General features: G+C 42.7%; 2 protein-coding genes across 2 annotated transcripts in view; both read right to left on the minus strand.

Annotated features, from left to right (window-relative positions):
• The window catches only part of LOC132825790 (TRAF3-interacting protein 1-like), a 262,419-nt gene that overhangs the window by 102,488 nt on the left and 139,971 nt on the right, over nt 1-19,960 (minus strand). The gene's annotated exons all lie outside the window — the stretch shown is intronic.
• Nucleotides 10,443-13,161, minus strand: rnf208 (ring finger protein 208). The gene has a single exon (XM_060841733.1). The coding sequence runs from the start codon at nt 12,278-12,280 to the stop codon at nt 11,543-11,545; it is 738 nt and encodes a 245-aa protein (XP_060697716.1). The 5' UTR covers nt 12,281-13,161; the 3' UTR covers nt 10,443-11,542.

The following is a 19,960-nucleotide window of genomic DNA, read 5'->3' on the forward strand; positions in this document are numbered from 1 at the left end:
TCCACAATCACCTGATGAAGGAGCGTCGCTCCGAAAGCTAGTGTGCTTCCAATTAAACCTGTTGGACTATAACCTGGTGATGTGTGATTTTTAACAATAGTCAAGGAAATAATGTGCAGCACAAGAGATTGGAGCAATCCTGCCCCTTTGTTTGAAAGGCTGGATTGATTTTTTATGCTGTTCTCCAGCCCTCAGATATAAGAGCCAATCTTTAATATATCCCTGAGAAATAATAAAACTTCGAGTCCATCTGCTTGCTCATGTCTTATGCTTATACTTGCACAAAATACTCACATACACACTTGTCAGCTGTGGCTGCACGGATAGCCCTGTCACCTCTGAGTCACAAAATCTGGGTTCAAGATCCACACCTCAGCTGGAGCACAAAGATCAAAGCTGACACTTCAGTGCAATACGGAAGTAATCCTGCACTGTCAAATCCAAGTACAGGTGAACATGGCTGTGGATGTGATGTGTGCAATGCAAATAAAATGGAAAGACTTTACATTTGTTTACTACCTTTCCTGGCCACCAGATGTCCCGAAATGCTTCTGAAGTGTAATGTAGGAAGTACAGAAGCCAATTCAAGCTGAACAAATTTCCACAAACCGCAGCAGCATCTTTCGAAGGAGAAGTTAAACTCTGTCAGCTCAGGTGGGTGTAAAAGATCCTGTGGCATTGTTTTGAAGACATTCACCGGTGTTCTCCTTGAAGTGCTGGTCAACATTCATCTTTCAATCAGCATAATTAAAATAGATTGTCTGCTCTTGATCACATTGCTGTTTGTGGGTGTTTGCTGAATGTAGGTTGGTTTCCGTACTTCAAAAAAACTTCATTGATTGCGAGTATTTCAGGACAATTGGTGGTGACAAAGAGTGGTCTACAGCTGTGAAACCCTTCCACTTTATTTCCTTTCTTTCTCTCTCCAACACACACGCACACATGCACACACATGTACATGCACAGGAAAGAAGTCTTAGTACGTGAACATCTACTTGCAATCACTTTCACATAAATGTACTTGCGCTCAGTCACACGCAGTTACATGTATTCACACACAGACATATAATTTACAAATGGAAAACAATAAAAATCCTGGTTGTTAAGACATGAAGGGAGACACTGTGCATAATGAGCAGAAGCTTGGTTCAAGAATGGGTGTGAAAATGGTCATTACGACAGTTAAGGAAGGACAAGAAAACACCAAAAAAAAACACCATATCTCATGACAGGGTATTTTAAAAAAATTGTAGGAAAGGGTGAGAGTTTGAGGGCCTGGGTGAGAGTTTCACATAATGAGGTGAAGACAGTTAAATATTTCGTCCCTGAAGGTGAAAAAAAAACAGAACAGTCAGAGGGCCAAAGAGTGATGAAATAAAGCTCAAGGAGGAAGCAGAAAGAGATGATGATGAAATAGATGGAGTGGAAAAATACTTGCCATATTTGACAGTCTTGTAAGAAATCCTGCTGCCTCAAACAACGGCTGGGCTCCCAAACTGCTCAAAGGCCTGCTGACTGCTGTCCTTACACGATACAAGCTAAGCTTAACAGTCTAATGGACACAAGCTATACTACATGGTATGACTGACACAAATGACACCACCCAGTGTGACTGACACAAACTACAGCGCACACTGCCTGACTGATACAAACTACACCACACAATCTGATTGACACAAACTACACCATACAGTGTGACTGACACAAACTATACCATGCAGTGAGTGACACAAACTACACCATGTAGCATGACTGACACAAACTACACCACACAGTCCGACTGACACAAACTACATCACGCAGCATGACTGACACAAACTGCACCATGCAGTGTGACTGACACAAACTACACCACACAGTCTGACTGACACAACTACACCATGCAGCATAACTGACACAAACTACACCATGCAGTGTGACTGACATAAACTACACCACACAGTCCAACAGACACAAACTACACCACGCAACATGACTGACACAAACTACACCACGCAACATGACTGACATAAACTACACCATGCAGTGTGACTGACACAAACGACACCACAATGTCTGACTGACAAAAACTACACCATGCAGCATGACTGACACAAACTACAGCACACACTGCCTGACTGATACAAACTGCACCACAGAGTCCGACTGGCACAAACTAAACGACACAGAATCACTAATATAAACTGAACCAAACTGTGCAACTGACACTAACGACACCATGCAGCATAAATGGCACAAACTACACTACAATGTGTCAAATATTTTTCCATTAATTTTTGTAACTATTTGCTTTTCAAGAACATTAACATTTGACTAGTGCTTAGGTTTTTGTGTTATTTAGTTATTTAGTGAGGTTACATTGGAGTTCCAGTTTCAGTTTCACTCAGCAACAGCTTCATTCAACACTGACACCCAACTGCTGCTGATCAGCCACCTGATCGATCAGAGAGGCAATTAGAGAGAGAGAGACAAAGAAGGGGAAAGGCAAAAACAGTAAGAGACAGGGAAAATTGAGTGATATAGAGACAGAGGAAGAAGGAAAGGTAGAGAGAAGGGGAGTAGGGAGAGTACAAAGAGAAAGAGCAAGAGACCAAGAGAAAGAGGGAGACCGAAGCAGAGGAATGGGAGACAATAAAGGACTGTAACCCCCCCCCATCTTGATGTGTACATATGCGCATTAACCCTGCCTCAAAACAAAAGTGGGGCTGAAAATTTAGAGAGTGGGAGATCAGGGGCAGAGACATCTTATTTTTGTAACATATCACAAGAATTTTAATTGGCATTTACAATATCAGTTGAAAGCTGTTGGGGAAATTGTCACTGCAGCATCTTCTTCTCTTTGGTAGTAAACTCTGGCTGTCTTCCAGATCACAATGAAAGCAGGGCTAGTGCACAGCTTCTAAATCTGAATTTCAACGAAGCATGTGATTATGAACGGTCACTTAAGTGTAATGTTTCTTTAACATTAGTTCCCAGACTATGTTAGCTTCTTATACTCCCTCCAATGGCCCAACACCCAGCCACAAATCAAGCTGGAAAGGGAGATACTCCTTAGACTCATAGACAGGAAGCCATTCAACCCTTTGTGTCTGCGTTGGTCAACAAGATCTGGCTAAATGAATCCTATTTCGCAGCTCTTGGACCACAGCCCTGGAGGTATAGCAATGCAAGTGACTCTTGTCCTCAGGGTACACCTGTTTCTATGCGGGACATGGTCAGGTGAAAGGGCTGCAGCCCTGTGTTATCATTTTGTTCACTCTGCAAAGTTACGCCATCAAGACTTCCTAGAACACATTGGCTTGCAGTAGATAAACAACCCACAAAGTCTACATTAATAAAGTAGGATTTGGCATTTCTGCTTTTTCACACTACATTTTTGTAAAATCCACAGCAGAAAGTCATAGCAGAGGGTCGCTGTTGGAACTTTACACTGTGAACAGCCCTTGACCTCACTGATCTGAAGGGTTCTGGCACAGGATGTTCAGTGAAACCGACCCTATAAACTGCACTTCGATCCCAAAGTTTGAGATGGAAATGTAATAAACAACGAGGAGGACAGTAATCAGCTCGTGAAGGACATTGACAGGTTGGTGAAAAGGGAAACATGCATGGTAGATGAAATTTAATACAGAGAAGTATGAAATAGTACGCTTAGGTGGAAGAATGAGGAGTGATAATATGAATTACTAATACAGTTTTAACATTGGTACAGAAATAAACAGATTAAATGGTTAAATGTATGAATAAAGTGGGGCAGCACTGTGGCTCAGGCGACTGTGTGGAGTTTGCACAATCTCCCCGTGCCTGTGTGGGTTTCCTGTGGGTGCTCCAGTTTCCTCCAAAGATGTGCAGGTTAGGTGAATTGGCTGTGTTAAATTGCCCGTAGTATTCAGGGATGTGTAGGTTAGGTGCATTAGTCAGGGGTAAGTGCAAAGAAGCAGGGGAATGGGTCTGGGTGGTTTACTCTTCGGTGTGGACTTGTTGGGCCGAAGGGAAGATATGATTCTATGCAAAGCCAGTAAAAGAAAGGCACACCGAACAGCAGTGATTTGGGTAAAAATTATTCAGGAAAAGAGATAAAGGCAATAAATCACCAGTGACTTAAGGTAACATCAGGGGAAATTACAAAACTTTCAAGCTAAGGGAGTATATCTGAATATGCAAAGCATAGAATCTAAAACAAAATAAATGAATTAACATCACAGATACAAATTAATGGATTTGATCTAATACTGTTAGGGAGATGTGGTTGCAAAGTGACCAGTGTTGGGAACTACATAGTCCAGGAAACCCAATTTAAAGAAGAAATAAATGAAATGGAAAAGATGGAGGGGTTGCCCCCATAATAAAAACTTGTGTAAAGGAAATAGAGAGAAAGGATCTTAACACACAGGTTAGAAGCAGAATCACAGAAGAGACCACAAGGGATGGAAAACATTCGTCACAGTAACTTATATCCCTCCCAAAGAGTCGACTTAATATTAAACAGTATACAAATCAAGAAATGAGAGATGCATGCAACAAAGGTGAATCAGTAATCCTGAGGAACTTTAACTTTCATAAAGACTAGGCAGGTCAAACTTGCTGGAATATTGCAGAGGATGAGTTCATGGAATGCATTCAAGCTCACTTTCTAGACCAGGGAATGAAGAAACTAACAAGGCAATAAGGTATAATTTTGAACAATTAGAAAGGTTAATCCATAACTAAAGAGCCTTTAGGGAACAGTGATCAGAATATGGTGGAGTTTTATCTTGAGTTTGAGAGTGATTAAACCTGAAACTCACATTTAAATCTGAACTAAGCAAACTACATAGGTTTGAGGGATATGTTAGCAAAGGAACATTGGGAACTTAGATTAAAAGATGTGAAAGTAGCTAAGATACAGCAAACATTTAATTAAATAATACATTATTCATGACAAATATACATTATGTTTCTTTAAGAAATAAAAACTCCACAGGATAACTGGTCCAATCATTGATAGCAAAGAAAAAGTAAAGACTGTATTATATTATTTGACTTAAGTTTGCCAAAGAAAGATTACCAAGCCCAACGATCAGGAGGAATTCAGAAAAAGATAATGAACAAATTGATGGAGAGAAAAGACAATATGAATAAATTGGCTGAATAAGTAAAAGTAAAGAGATATCAAAGCATCTAGGGAAGAGAAAAGTGAAAGTAAACATAGATCGTTTATAGGTAGAGATAGGAGAAACTGTACTAGGGAATAGGAAATGGCATTTAAAACAAATATTTTGTATCTGTCTTCACTCCATTCAAAACAGTGGATAACCAAAGACTGAGTGAGATTGAGTAATTTAGTTTCAATGAAGAAATACTACCAGAGAAATGGGACTAACTTGGAACAGATCCCTTGGATCCAATGAACTACATTCTAAGTTTTCAATGAGGTAGTGAGACATTGTGAATGGATTTGTTTTGATTTTCCAGAATTCCTTAGATTTTAGAATGGTCCCTGTAGACCAAACCCAAATATTCAAGAAAGAGGGAAGAGAAAAAGGAGGAAACTATAAATCTTTAGGTGAAAAACAGCAGTAAGGGATATTTGGGACATGATTGCACATAAAAACACATAGTATGGTTGAACAGTGAACATGTCTTTTTTAAGTTGCAACTAACAGGGTTACTGGACAAACTTGGGGTGAATATGATTGGATTTTAAGATGGATTGAAGATTAATTAATGAACAGAAAACAGAGAGTGGGAATACCGGAAGGATCATTGCCTATCCCTCATATATTTCAATATCTTAAATTAGGAGCCATGTGAAATATATCAAGGTTTCTGATGATACAATGTAAGATGTGAAAGTAAGCTGTGAGGAGGAGGAAGAAGAGAGGTTGAAAAAGGATTATACTCACGTAAATGGGCAAGAAAGTGTCAATGGGCAAGTATGAACTTATCCATTGGGGAGGGGAAAAATAGAAAAGCAGTCTTTTTTAAAATGGCAATAGATTCAAAAACATTGGCATTCAAAGGAAATGGGTATTCTTCTGTATTGATCACGGAAATTTAACATGTGGCCACATCAAGCTAATATTCTGCAGCCTTCATTCCAAAAGGTTTGGAGCATAAGAGTAGAGTTGTTTCATTGTAATTATTCTGGGCATTGCTCAGATCACATGTGAAGTACTGAGCAGAATTTTGGGTTCCTAAACAAGTGAACAGCGTGCTTACCTTAGTAAGAATTAAAAATGTATCAAATATTTAAAATATTTAAAGGGCTTGATGGGGTAGAATCCTCTTGGGGGATGTTTCTCTCGCTGGGGAAACCTGAACCCAAGGATGGAAGTCATTGAATAAGAGTCTAGCTATCTAGGATTATCATGTGAAGAAAGCTCGTCATTCAGTGGGGTGTGCACATTGGAATTCTTTGTCACAGAGAGCTGTAGATGTTCACTCGGCAAACAGATCAAGTCAGAGATTGACAGATTTTGCAAACAAATGGAATTAATGATATGGGGATAGGGTGAACAGATGGAGTTTTGAGAAAGAAGATAGATAGGTCATGATCCAAGATAGTGGTGGGGATTCAGCTTGGAAACCTTGCTTGATCCTGTTTATATTTTTAGGCACCTGCTGCGCTTTTCCAGCAACACATTTTCAGCTATGTTCTTAGGCATGTATGACAAATAGTGTAGATTATTAAAAAGATCTTTATGACCCTTGCATTTATGAGTATAAATGTTGAATTCAAAAGTAAGGACCTGGCTTAGAGGCCAACCCCATTTCTTCAGGCCCTAGTTTTGCACACACTCAGTGGAGAAGTCAGGTGTCCCCTCTTTCCAACCATGAGCAGCTCTCCTTATTTGAGTAGTCAGACTCATTTTTCATTGCACAAATGAATGTTTTACTCAAAGTAACTTTTAAATGAATGTAAAGAATTTAGCAGGCATCACAAGCTGTATTCATAGAATCTTCTAGTCCAGAAAAGGACCTTTAGCTTATCAACACTCTTCTACCAGAAATATATGACTACCTACACTGGTCCCAGTGTCTCGCAACAGGCTCAGAACCTTGAATATTACGACACATCAAGTGCTCATCCTCGTACTTTTTACAGGTTGTGAGGTTTCCTGCTTCCTCTTAAGCAGTGCGTTCCAGACACCCACCAACCTGTGGGTAAAATTGTTTTCTTCAAATCTCTTCCAAACATCCTGGCTTTCACTGTAATGGTAAAGTTCTTGTTCTTGAATTTTCGACAAAGAGGAATTGCTGCTTTCTATTACCCTTACATGCCCTGTAATCTTTGACACCTCAGTCAGATCCTCCTTCATCTTTCTCTTCTCCAAAGAAAACAACCCAAGCTTATCCAGCCTCGCTTCATTGCTGAAATGTTTCATCCCAGGCAACATCCTGGTGAATATTCTCTGCAACCCCTCCAGTGCAATCACATCTTTCCTACAATGTGGTGACCAGAACTGCACCCAGTACTCCAGCTATGGCCTAACCAAAATCCTGTACAGCTCCAACATAACCTCCATGATCTTATAATCTATTCCACCACCGATAAACACAAGTGTCTCATGTACCTTCTTAACTACCTTATCAACCTTATGCCACCTTAGGTGTAGAGGTCGATGGACAAGCACCCCGAGATCCCTTGGTTCCTCTGAGGTTCCTAGTGCCTTGCTATTCATTGGATTCTCCCTTACCTTGTTTCTTCTTCCAATGTGCATCACTTCACGTTTATCAGGGTTAAATTCCATCTGCCACTAATCTGCACATCTGAACAATTCTGCCTATATTCTCCTGTAACCTGAGATCTTCTTGCCCACTATCAACCACCTGGCCAATCTTTGTGCCATCTGCAATCATACTTATCACATATTATCATCCATATCATTTATGAATATCACAAACAAGACAGGACACAGCACTAATCCCCGTGGTATGCCACTGCACATCAGGCTCCAGTCACACAAACAGCCTTTGACCAGCACTATCTGTCTCTTTTGGATCCATCTTGCCAAGCTGTCCTGGATTCCATGTGCTTTTACTTTCTTTATCAGTTTCCCATGTGGGACTTTGTCAAAGGCCTTACTGAAAACCATGAAATGTGGAATCACATTCACTCTCTTTGCAGTCCTCTGGGATCCCTTCTGAGAACAGAGACATTTTAAAAATTTGGGTCAGGGCCCCTGTAACTTTGGCCCTCGTCTACCATAATAGTCTGGGATACAACTCATCTGAACTTGGTCTTTTGTCCACTTGTTAACCTGCCAAAACCTCAAATAGCTCTGGCATTTTTTTCATATTAATCTGCTCAAGAACTTCATAATCCATAATGTCAAATACTGCGTTGTGAACATTTGCAGGGGTTTTGGAAACACTCAAAGCCCACAAGGTGAATGTCAAAGATGCTACCCACATTCACGGTTCACTTTTTTATTTGGCACACAAGTTGATCCTCATTCTTGGAGGGATTTGTTGAAGTTTCAATAGTTCATTCATGCAGACATTTACACTCCTTCTTAAGTTATTTTAAGAGGCTTGAATGGCAGATTAGCTTGAATTGCAGATTAACTTGGATTCTGTCTCCACAAGATGATGCCTGGCCTGCTGAGTATTACCAGCATTATCTGCTTTTATTTCAGATTTCCAGCATGTAAATAATTTTACTTTTTTTTGTTAAAGTTTCTGTACTCTGGTGCAGGAAGCTGTAAAATCCCATCTCAGCCAATACCAGCACAAAGTAACTCATCTCTCAGGACTTCACAAGATTGGCTGGACTGTAGCTAACCAACTGACTCCAATTGCACAGCTGGATTATCCCAACAGACGCTGATTCAGAAACCAATCCTGATAAACTATCCAATCAGATTCCAATTCAGAAACCAATCCTGATAAACTATCCAATCAGATTCCAATTCAGAAACCAATCCTGATAAACTATCCAATCAGATTCTTTTCAGAAACCGACACTGAGATACTATTCAATCAGACTCTGATTCCCAACTGATCCTGAGAAACTATCCGAACTGACTTCAATTCACAAGCTGAGCGTGAGTAACTATTGAATCAGACTCCAATTCCCAAATGAATCATGGGAAACTAGCCAATCAAATTCTGATCTTTAAAATCTACCCTGACATGATATCCAATCATGTTTTGATCCCCAAAACAATTCTGACCAATACTCTATAATTTTCAATGTATGCATGTGTGTTATAGTTCACTCATGTTGCTATGGCAATGTGCTCTTCACACAATTTTGGAGATTGGAGCTGGATAGCGATGGTAGAGGCTGCAACTTTACTTTTACCATTGGGATTACCTGGAATCTCTCCCACTCTTACTGTAAGTCAGTCCATGTGCTGATACTCAACCTGTTTGGCTATGTTACGAATGTACATTTTTTTGGCCTCCAGCACCAACATGGACTTGGACTTGCAGCTTCTGACTCAGAGGCAGCGGCGATACTCACAGAACCACAAGCTTTTCTCTTTAGCCAAGTATTCAGCCCACACCCAATCACACTATGTCCAAACCCTGCAATATTCAACTCAGAGCCTGACATATCTGCAGTACTGAAATTACACCCTGGAGAACCGAAACTGAATTACTCAAACTAAACCTTGCAATATCCAACTTACTTTAATTACACAAATTGCACCCTGCAACATGTTAAATTATCCCCTAACATAGGCTGACTGTGTTCTGCAATACCCAACCTACACCTTCAAGTATTCAAGCTATGACTGAGTATACTCAAAACACCTTTGGAAATACAATTACCTTGAAATACTCAGTATTCTCTGCAATAGTCAAATTACATCTTCAAATAATACCCAGAAGCTCTTAAGCAACACTGTGTGATAGTCAACGTTCTGTAAAATACTTGCACCATACCTTGGAAGACTCAATCTGCACAATGATATACTCAAAATGGCACTCTAAAATTTTCAACCCACTCCCTAAACTTCAGCTTACCCCTTTGTAACACACAGCCTTCTCTCAATGATAGTCACCAAGGTGCTTGCTGCTATTGGTGCTGTGCAAAGCTGAGGCAGCACTGTGTTATCTAACCTGCATCTGTGATATCGAGACTGTGATGTACAATCTGCAGCTTTGTGGCCTGTGGTACACAGGCAACTACCTGTGATATTCACCTTGTTGTCTCCATTCTTTAGTCTGCTTCCCTGCATCTTAGTTAGCATCTGATGAAAAGCAGTTTGTTTTTTAAGCACAATTTGGCTCAGAAATATTTTGATAATAAAATTTGATATGAGTACTTCAATGTTTGGTGTAAAGTGAGGGGGAGGATGGAGTGAGGAACCCACTCAGAGACACCCCATTATGTTGCATCAGTGTTCACCAGTCATTGCTTTGAGTTTAACCCTTTGCTGGGAGATGCGTTAACGCTTATCTACTTAACTCATTATTTAGTAGCACAAAGACAAATGGAAGGTCTAATATAGAGTTTATTCACAGAATACAATCAATAAAGAAACATTCTTTGTGTTCCTAGCATGGCTCTCGGTGAGCTCTCCAGCACTGACTGTTACCTTTGGCAATAGGTGCTCCCCCATACACCTAACTTGGAGCCAAAGACTGGTATTTCTCCATCTGTTGTGTTAAATGTGTGAATGGCTTCTTGCAGCCCAAGGTTGGGATTGTGGGGTGGGACAAGGAGCAAAAGCAAAACCAATGCACTCAGACACACAGGTGAGAGCAGCCTTTATTAACTGGTTACTGTGACGGACAGGTGGATGTAGAAACCTCTGGTCATAACCCTTTTCAGCCCCTCAAAAACCACATTGGCTTAGAGGTGGGAGGTGGGAGGGTATGGGGGGTGCAGGGGTGTCTGGGGAGGTTGCACGGTGCTGAAGTGCAGAGGCAGCTGGCCCAGGACGATCACTTCCTGATGCTGAGCTTGGCAGGGCTGACACTGCACAAAAGCTACAAGCGTGCCTCTGACATCATCAAGGTTTGAGGCAGGTCTGTGGCTTAGGTGAGGATGTGTGCAATTAAAAATAAGTGCTACTAAACCCTTCTTTCTTTGTCTAACAATCAAAATCTAAACTTTAGGTTAAACAAAATGTTCTCGCCAGATGCTGCATTCTGGTGAAAGATTGAGGGCACTGGGCAGGGCCTAGATTAGAATGGAATGGGTCTCAGTCGGCTGCTGGATAGTGTGGTGTGCATCTCGAACACATTAAGCTTTACCAACCTAAAGAGGGCAACACTTTAAAACACTTGCTGCTTTGGCAATGGTTTTAGGCATCGTATAATACTGGGGTGGAAAAAGAAGCAATTCCGAGGTCAGAGTCAAGAATGTACAGGTTGCTTGGCAACACTGCCTCCTAGGCAAAACTATCAAGACTGCATAATACTTGCCACTCAACCTGAATTTGATACCTTTGATTTCACAGAAAACACAGAAACTCCCAGATGAGATAATGCAGTTATAGATAATTTACCATATAGATTGCTGAGAAAGCACAGCAAGTTGTTCAGTCTTGGGGTAATCCTTTTTTTTGGTCACAAATGTTACTCTGTGAAATTGGGAATCCGTTTACATGATGACACAGGAAGACAGTGGGTTTCGGAGCTGGCAGCTGCAGGCTGCCCCGCAGTACTGCTGGAAGGTCTGGTAGCAGCTCCGGTCAGCCTCACTCCCCCATTGGCCCGGGTTGGTGGCAAGGCCTTCAGCTGGCAGCCGGGCCAGGATGCTGGTGTTGATGGCCAGAGCGGCCAGGCCATAGTCGGTGAACAGCACGGTCTCCCGGCGGCAAGTGGGGCACGAGATGAACTTGTACTTGGGGCAGGACTCGTAGAGGATCTGCAGGCACTCCTCGCACACTGAATGGAGACAGGAGAGGATCCGTGGACGTTTGTTGGTGGCATTGTACACATGGCCACAGGTGGGGCATTCTAGGGGCTCAGACGTGGTTGACTGGTGAAGGACGTACTGATTAACAATGACCTCGTCCGATGGTGTCTGCCGGTGGTAACACAATTCTCCACTGGCCTTGCGATGACCCTGGACAAATTTCTCACGGCGGGGTGGTGTCCGGGCCAGCCCGCTCGGGCTCCGGGCTTTCTCCAGGGTGGGGACATCAGCACAGGCCTGGTTTGCAATGATCTCGGACTCTAGGGGCCAGGCACACTTTCCCACAAGCGGGGGTTCGCGGACACACTGCGAGGGCCCGTACCTGCCCTGCGAGTTCGGGCACTCCGCAAACTTCTCCACTGGCACAATCTTCACTGCCTCCATCTTGATGGCAGCCTGCTGCTGTTTCAGGCACGCCATGGGCAAGGGAACTAAGAGTCCCAGCTGCGACTAGGCAGCCTGCTTCACAGGTAAGGCCTGCACTCCCTTCGCTGTCTGACCATCTCTGCACCTTTGCAGGTTTCTCACTTTGCACCAGGAACCTTCACTATCCATACAGTCAGTTCAGGCTGCAACACAATCTGTACGAAACATCCTGAATCGTTTGCATAGTCCACACTGGTTCCAAACACCGTGTTCCTTATATAACGAAGCTGAGGTGCACTGAGTGTCAGCTTTTATAACTGTACGTCCCGACTTCTCTTCCTCTCCTGGATGCTCAATCTCTTAACGGCTGTGAATGCTGCAATATGAATGAAGTGAGCAGGCGAATACTGCAAACATATCCCAGAAGAAAGATCTATGACAGAACTGAGTGAACGACACAGAAGCCCTCAGTTAAGCAATAGTGAGCTGTATGAAGATGCTTGCTTGAATCACGTTACCTGTGCTTGTAGTAAATCTGGTGCTTCCAGTTTTCAACTGATCCCAGTCCTCCTTCTAACAGCAGAGTATCCGTCTCTGTATTGACAGTAAGGGCAGTGGCTCCTCTGCAGCTTGCTCTCTCTCTCTCTCTCTCTCTCTCCCCTGTCTTGCTCTGTCTCTCGGAGCCCTCTGTTTACCTCCGATGGCAGTATTGTCTGCAGCAGCACTGCAGTACTGCAGCGAGCTCACATTTCTCTCATTCAGCACAGTGTAGGGGCTCCAGGCCGCAGTACCTCAACACAAGCTACCTCTGCAACTGAAACAACCTCGAGCTGCTTGTCTTTTTCATTCATCTGCCTAACCTTCAAAGGCTTTGTGCTGTGTTGCAATCGATGCTGTGAAAGCAGAGGATGATGCTGTTGCCATTTCCTTCCTGAGTCACAGTGGCTTAGTGCTGCTACTGCAAGAGAAAGCAGTTATTCCCCTGAGTATTTCACACCCTCCTAGTCAGCGAGGTCACCTCTAGATAGTTCACACACTTAACCCCTCCACTCTCCCTCTGTGTTCAATGTTGACTGCTGTCTTCTGACACCTCTAACTATCTGCAGTTTGATAAGGGGCAATGACGAAAAGGAAATAATATTTGTTTTTAGTCCCTTTTGAAGTCTGTTTGACGTGTTTTCACTGTCAAAATGTCTCAGGACAGTGACATTTATTGAATGTTTGTGACAATGATATTTGAATTTTCAAGACAAAAGGGACCCAATAGAATGTTCAATTCCATGAGGTGCTGCCAAAGAAAATTAAAGTGAATGCTTTCAGTTCATTCACAAGTTTTGACTTAAGAATGAGTGTTTACACTTCAGAAAAATGACACAGATCAAACAGATTAGGAGAAAAGACAAGATAAATTTAGAAGTTGTGAGAACAAGACACTAAGTTTGAGTTTTAAAAGCCTGCTGATTATAGGCTGACAGTCAGTTGATGAGAGGAAAGGGGTTCCACACTGTGCTAAAGTACACTGAGTCCTCAGAAAAGTTTAAGGTGAGGCTTAACACTGTGCTTTACAAAGACATGGACTAACTCATTGAGAGAAAAGAATAAACTCTGACCCAATGAGAACAAGGTATGAGACGTACAGAGCCAAAAGAAAAACATCTGGGGCGTACAGAGTCAATGAAAAGACTCTGTACAGGCTAAAAGCCTTGACTATCTCCTGCTGTTAAGATTTGTAAATTAAACGGATGTTGGCATTCTGTACTCAGAATCTTGCATTTGGTTTGGAGTTTATAACTCATGGCTGGCTGTGCTTTTGGTGGGGAGAGGGGCCTGTAAAATAGGTCAGGCAGCAAGTTCACCACCTTCCCAATCATCCTTGACGTGTCTCTCATGATACCAGAATGGGGTTGAGTTTGGCATTGCTTATTCAAGAGCCTTCATTGTGGGTAAATAATTAATAATTGCCTAGACCTCAATATTGTGATGCCCTTGCTATGTAATGGTTGGCATTGGCAGGTAGGCAGCCTGATTTTATTGAATAAAGATTTCAAAAGAGTGGGAAGGAAAAGTGGTATTATTTATGGAAGGTGTCCATTGTGCATCATCAGATAATCGTCACCTTTCCTTCCCCTCCATCTGGATTTGAAACCTACACCTCTAATCCCCTTGCCCTGCTGCCTAAGATGTTTGAAACCTCTCCACCCAACACTGTCAGCTTACCAAGGTCTGGGATCCCATTGGCTTCTCCCCTGGGACTGCTCAGAGTCCCAGTAATGCCTGTTACTGACCTCTTGTGCTGCTGGGACTGCAACGGCATGGTGGCACAGTGGTTAGCACTGCTGCCTCACAGTGCCAGAGACCTGGGTTCAATTCCCGCCTCAGGCAACTGACTGTGTGGAGTTTGCGTGGGTTTCCTCTGGGTGCTCCGATTTCCTCCCACAGTCCAAAGATGTGTGGGTCCGGTGAATTGGCCATGCTAAATGTTAGGTAAGTGTAGGGGTATGGGTGGGTTGTGCTTCGGCAGGTCGGTGTGGACTTGTTGGGCCGAAGGGCCTGTTTCTACACTGTAAGTAATCTAATCTAATTGTTGAGGGTGGGTATTTCTCCCACTGAGAGGTGGAACTTACAACCACGTTCAGCAGGTAATAGAGAAGTCAAATGGAATAGTGGCCTTTATTCCAAAAGGAATGGAGTGTAAAAGTAGGGTGATCTTGCTAAAACTATACAAGGCACCAGTCTGACCACAGCTAGAAATCTGTGAACAGCTTTGGGCCCTTTATCAAGGGAAAAATATACTTGTATAGAGGCGGTTCACTAGGTTGATAATAGATTTGGAGGGACTGTCTTATGAGAAGAGATTGAGAAGATTGGGCCTACTCTCATTGGAATTTAGGAGAATGAGAGGTGAAGCAGAGAGGATTCTTCAGCGATTGACAGGGTAGATACAGACAGGTTGTGTCCTCTTGCAGGAAGGACTAAGACCAGAGGACATCATCTCACTTAAAACTGAGATGAGGAGGAATTTCTCCTCATAGGAGCTACTGAATCTCTGGAACTCATTACCACAGAAGGCTGTCAGGACTGGGTCATTAAGTGTATACCATGATGAGATAGACAGATTCTTAATTAGTAAAGGAATTACAGGGACAAGGGTGGAAAGTGGAGCACTTGAGGTTTATCAGATCAGCCAAGACTTATTAAATGGTGGAGCAGACTCAATAGGCTGAATGGCCTATTTCTGCTTCTGCATGTTCTAGTCTTCTGACCATGCTGGACCTTGGGGCGTACTGGGAACCACCATTACAATGCTGCTGTGAGGACACTTCACATGCAGGAACATGCACCCCACCGCAGACTTGAATCAGACTGCGTGCTGGTCCTGCTCACTAGCTCTTTGAGTGCTCATTCACTTTGAGCCCAGCTGGATGGTCATAGCATCCCAGCCTGGCCTTGCCTTGTCTTCTTGCTATATGTCCTGACAGTCAGAGCTACCAGGGTCGCAGTATCTCTGTTGCCTTGGTGTTTAGTGCAGACACAAAGCTAGGAAACTTGCCATGGATGTCAGCAATTATCTGTCAGGTCAAAGCAGATACCCTACAGCCAAGAGATCCTGGCCCAGTAAGTCAAAGGCATCCTCCAATAGCAGTGCAGGGGCTTGGATATAGTCAGTCAGCTGCTCGGGGAAGTCAGGGTCAGGGTCAGGATCCTTTCTTCATAAAGGGTGAAGATCTGAATGTCAGCACCCATCACCCATTTTTGCTTTTTCTGCCCTATTATGACTGTTTTCTCCTATAATGAGAGAAAGGCAGTTATTAAGGGAGCTATGAAGAAGTGGTAAAGATGTTAGGGCAGCTGAAGGTGGAGGAAAAATGTCAAAGTGTTCTGAGGGAGTGGTTAGGCAGTGCAGAGGATATGTAAGGTTAGTAGTGTGGGGTGGATTGGATGGATCCGAGTGAGTTAAGGAGCATGTTGCATACAATACTGAGATTGGTATAAGATGTGCCTCAGTGAGAAGAGGATATAGTAGCAGAGAGAAAGTGAGTGTGAAATAACAGAATGTAGATGGCAGAGCAGAGAAGGACACTGAGCTTCCTACAATGCTGGGCGTTCCTCAGGAGGGTGAAGACTGCATTGACCAAGGTGGTAACCTCAGGTGAGGCTGCCACATTTGGATATTGTGGCCTCTCTGACACTCCTGGGGGAAGATGATAACCCTTGTCTGCACCACCCTGTCTGTCAGGGCTTCCAGGTGCCTGTGTGCAAAGCAAATGCCAAATTCCCCTTATCTGCAATGTCTGAGGCAAGTGTCAGGAACTCTGCAGGTCAGCTCTGGCCTGATAGTGCACATTAGCCATTTAAAAATGGCATGAGTGACATGAATGCCAGTCTATTATAGACTATCCAGGCACTGGTAAAATCAAGCCAGCATTGGTTAAGAGGACACCATTGGGGTGCAGCAGGTAAGTAATGAGGCATGTTTGGTAAAACAGCAAGAACAATTCATTAGGGCTCACAGATAGAAACCCGCCAAGAAACTCAACAAAACTGACAGCCAAAATGATGTAAGATTCAACCTACTATTACAGATCTTGGAATATAGAAAGGAGCTCTTCAGTTCCTAGGTAACATGAGGTTTGATTATGGGTGTGACTGATGTCACTGAACTCAGAAGAATATCTAATGGTGATACAAAGTTTATAATAGACAATCTGAAGTAATTCAGAGATGCACTGCAGAAACTCACCAGGCTGGCTAGTCAGCACTTTTCCAAACCCACAACAGCTCCCAGCTCGGATGACAAGGGTAGCAGATGCATGGGAACACCACCACCTGAAGGTCTTCTCCAACTCAGTCACCATCCTGACTTGGAAATATGCTGTCATAGAGTCATACAGCACAGAAAAAGACCCTCTGGTCCAACCAGTCCATGCCAACCACAATCTTAAACTAAACTAGGCCCATCTGCCAGCGCTTGGCCTGTATCCCTCCAAACCTTTCTTATTCATGTACTTATCTAAATGCCTTTTAAATGTAACTGTACCTCCTCTACCACTTCTTCTGGAAGTTCATTCCACACACGAAACACTCTCTATGTAAAAAGGTTGCCCCTTGTGTGCTTTTTAATTTTTTCTTCTCTCACCTTAAAAAATGCCCCCTCATCTTGAAATCCCCCACCATAAAGAAAAGAAACCTGCCATTCACCTGATCCATAGGCCTCATGATATTAAAAACCTCTAGATCATCCCTCCATCTCCTACACTTTAATGAAAGAGGTCGCAGCCTCTCCTGATAAGGCAAACCTTCTATTTTCAGCAAAATCTTCTTTGAATCCTCTCCTTCTTGATAATATCCTTCCTGTAACAGGTGACCAGAACTGGACAAAGTACTCCAGAAGAGGCCTTACTGATGTCCTGCACATCGTCAACATGTCTTCCTAACTCCTGTACTCAAAGGCCTGTGCAATGAAGACAAAGTGTTAAACACTTTCTTAACCACCCTGTCTATATGTGATGCAAACTTGGAAGAATTATGACCTTGTACCCCTAAGTCTCTCCGTCCTACACTAAGCAAGGCCTACTTTTAATTGAATAACTCCTGCCCTTGTTTGTTTTGCCAAAATGCAATATCTTTGATCCAAATTAAACCCCATCTGCCGCTCCTCATCCCATTGACCAAATTGATCAAGATCTATTTGGAACCTCAAGTAACCTTCTTCACTGTCCACTATACCACCAATCTTGGTGTCATTCGCAAACTTACTAAGCTTGCCTTCTATATTGTCATCTAAATCATCTACTCTCAATGACAAACAAAAGTAGACCCAGCACTGATCCTTGTGGGACACCGCAGGACACAGGCCTTCAGTCCAAAAAACAATCCTCCACCACCACCCTTTGTTTCCTACTGTCAAGCCAATTTTGTATCCAATTGGCAAGTACACCCTGAATCCCATGCGATCTAAATTTATTAATTAGTCTATTATGCAGAACTTTGTCAAAGGCTTTACTAAGGTCCATATAGACAACGTTTAGCGTTCTGCCCTCATTAATCTTTTTGGACACTTCCTCAAAAAAACTCAATCAAGTTTGTGAGGCATCATTTCCCTTGCACAAAACCATGCTGACTATCACTAATGCCTCTCAAAATACATATAAATCCTATCTTTCAGAATCACCTCCAACAACTTACCCACCACTGAAGTCAGGCTCACAGGTCTATAGTTCCTTACAGCCTTGTTAAACAAAGGTACAACACAGATTGCCGTTCCTTCACTGTCACTGGGTCAAAATCCTGGAACTCCTTTCTTAACAGCATTATAGGACCACCTACAGAACATGTGCCACAGTCTTCATGAAGGCAGCTCAGCACCACCTTCTTAAGGGCAAGTAGGGATGGTCAATAAATGATGCCCCAGCAATAGGTCCTTGAACAAATGAAAAAATGCAGACCAAAGAGATTGAGTTATGGATACAAAAGATCAGTGAGAATTAAACCAGTCAGAACTAGGGCACAGCAGACCAATATGAAATAGCAACCTAAACAATTTTGAAACACGCTTTGGCATATTGATGAATCAAAGTAAATGTGGAAGGCATTGAACCAGTGAAAGTCTGATAATGGCGGAAACAATTGAATCACAATAAAAATGAGCTGTGTACCATTTTAAAATAGCCATGTTGACCAGGCATGAACTAGTGCCCTTTAAAGGGGATTGCATGAGCTTTATTCAACTTACACAAGTAATGGTCAAATACATTAAAATATTTCTGCTTCTTGTACAGTATCAAAAATGTAACAAAGTGCCTTATTTGAAATAGTACTCTTTTAATGCAAATAACAAAGGTGTCAGTTTAGGTTCACTATTAGAGGACCCATCAGTAAAGTGCAACACATGTGACATAAAATATCCAATCGGTGCAAGCCATCTGGGCAAGCAGCAATAACCAAAGAGTGAAAACACCCAGCATCTGGGTCATAGAGTCATAGAGATATACAGCACGGAAATAGACCCTTCGTTCCAACTCATCCATGCCAACCAGATATCCTAAGTAATTCTAGTCCCATTTTCTGGCATTTGGCCCATATCCCTCCAACCCTTCCTATTCATATACCCATCCAAATGCCTTTTAAATGTTGTAATTGTAACCAGTCTCCACCACTTCCTCTGCCAGCTTATTCACTACATGCACCACCCTCTGCAAGAAAACGTTGCCCCTTAGGTCCAAATTAAATCTTTCCCTTCTCACCCTAAACCCATGCCCTCTTGTTCTGGACTCCCCCACCCTGGGGTAAAGACCTTTTCTATCTACCCTATCCATGCCCCTCATGATTTTATACACCTCTATAAGATCACCCCTCAGCCTCTGACACTCCAGGGAAAACAGCCCCAGGCTATACAGCCTCTCCCTACAGCTCACACTCTCAAACCCTGGCAACATCCTTGTAAATCATTTCTGAACTCTTTCAAGTTTCACAACAACCTTCCTATAGCACGGAGAACAGAATTGCATGTAGTATTCTGAAAGTGGTCTAACCAATGTCCTGTACTGCCACAACATGACCTGATGAAAGGCAGTCACTAGGAATAACTGATGTGTCTCCAGTAAATAGAGTCAAAGCTGCCATAAGGGCAGGAAAAATGCAAATTTGAAATGCAAGTATATACCTCAACATATAGCTTAATCACAGCAAGAAAGCACAACCTCTTGTTTCCCTCCAGCCCCAAGAAGGAAACTT

This window comes from Hemiscyllium ocellatum, chromosome 21, assembly GCF_020745735.1.
Source record: "Hemiscyllium ocellatum isolate sHemOce1 chromosome 21, sHemOce1.pat.X.cur, whole genome shotgun sequence".
NCBI lineage: Eukaryota > Metazoa > Chordata > Chondrichthyes > Orectolobiformes > Hemiscylliidae > Hemiscyllium > Hemiscyllium ocellatum.

What these genes read in the sequence shown, in the direction of transcription:
- rnf208 (XM_060841733.1), bottom strand. Translation starts at nt 12,280, where the DNA reads ATGGCGTGCCTGAAACAGCAGCAGGCTGCCATCAAGATGGAGGCAGTG.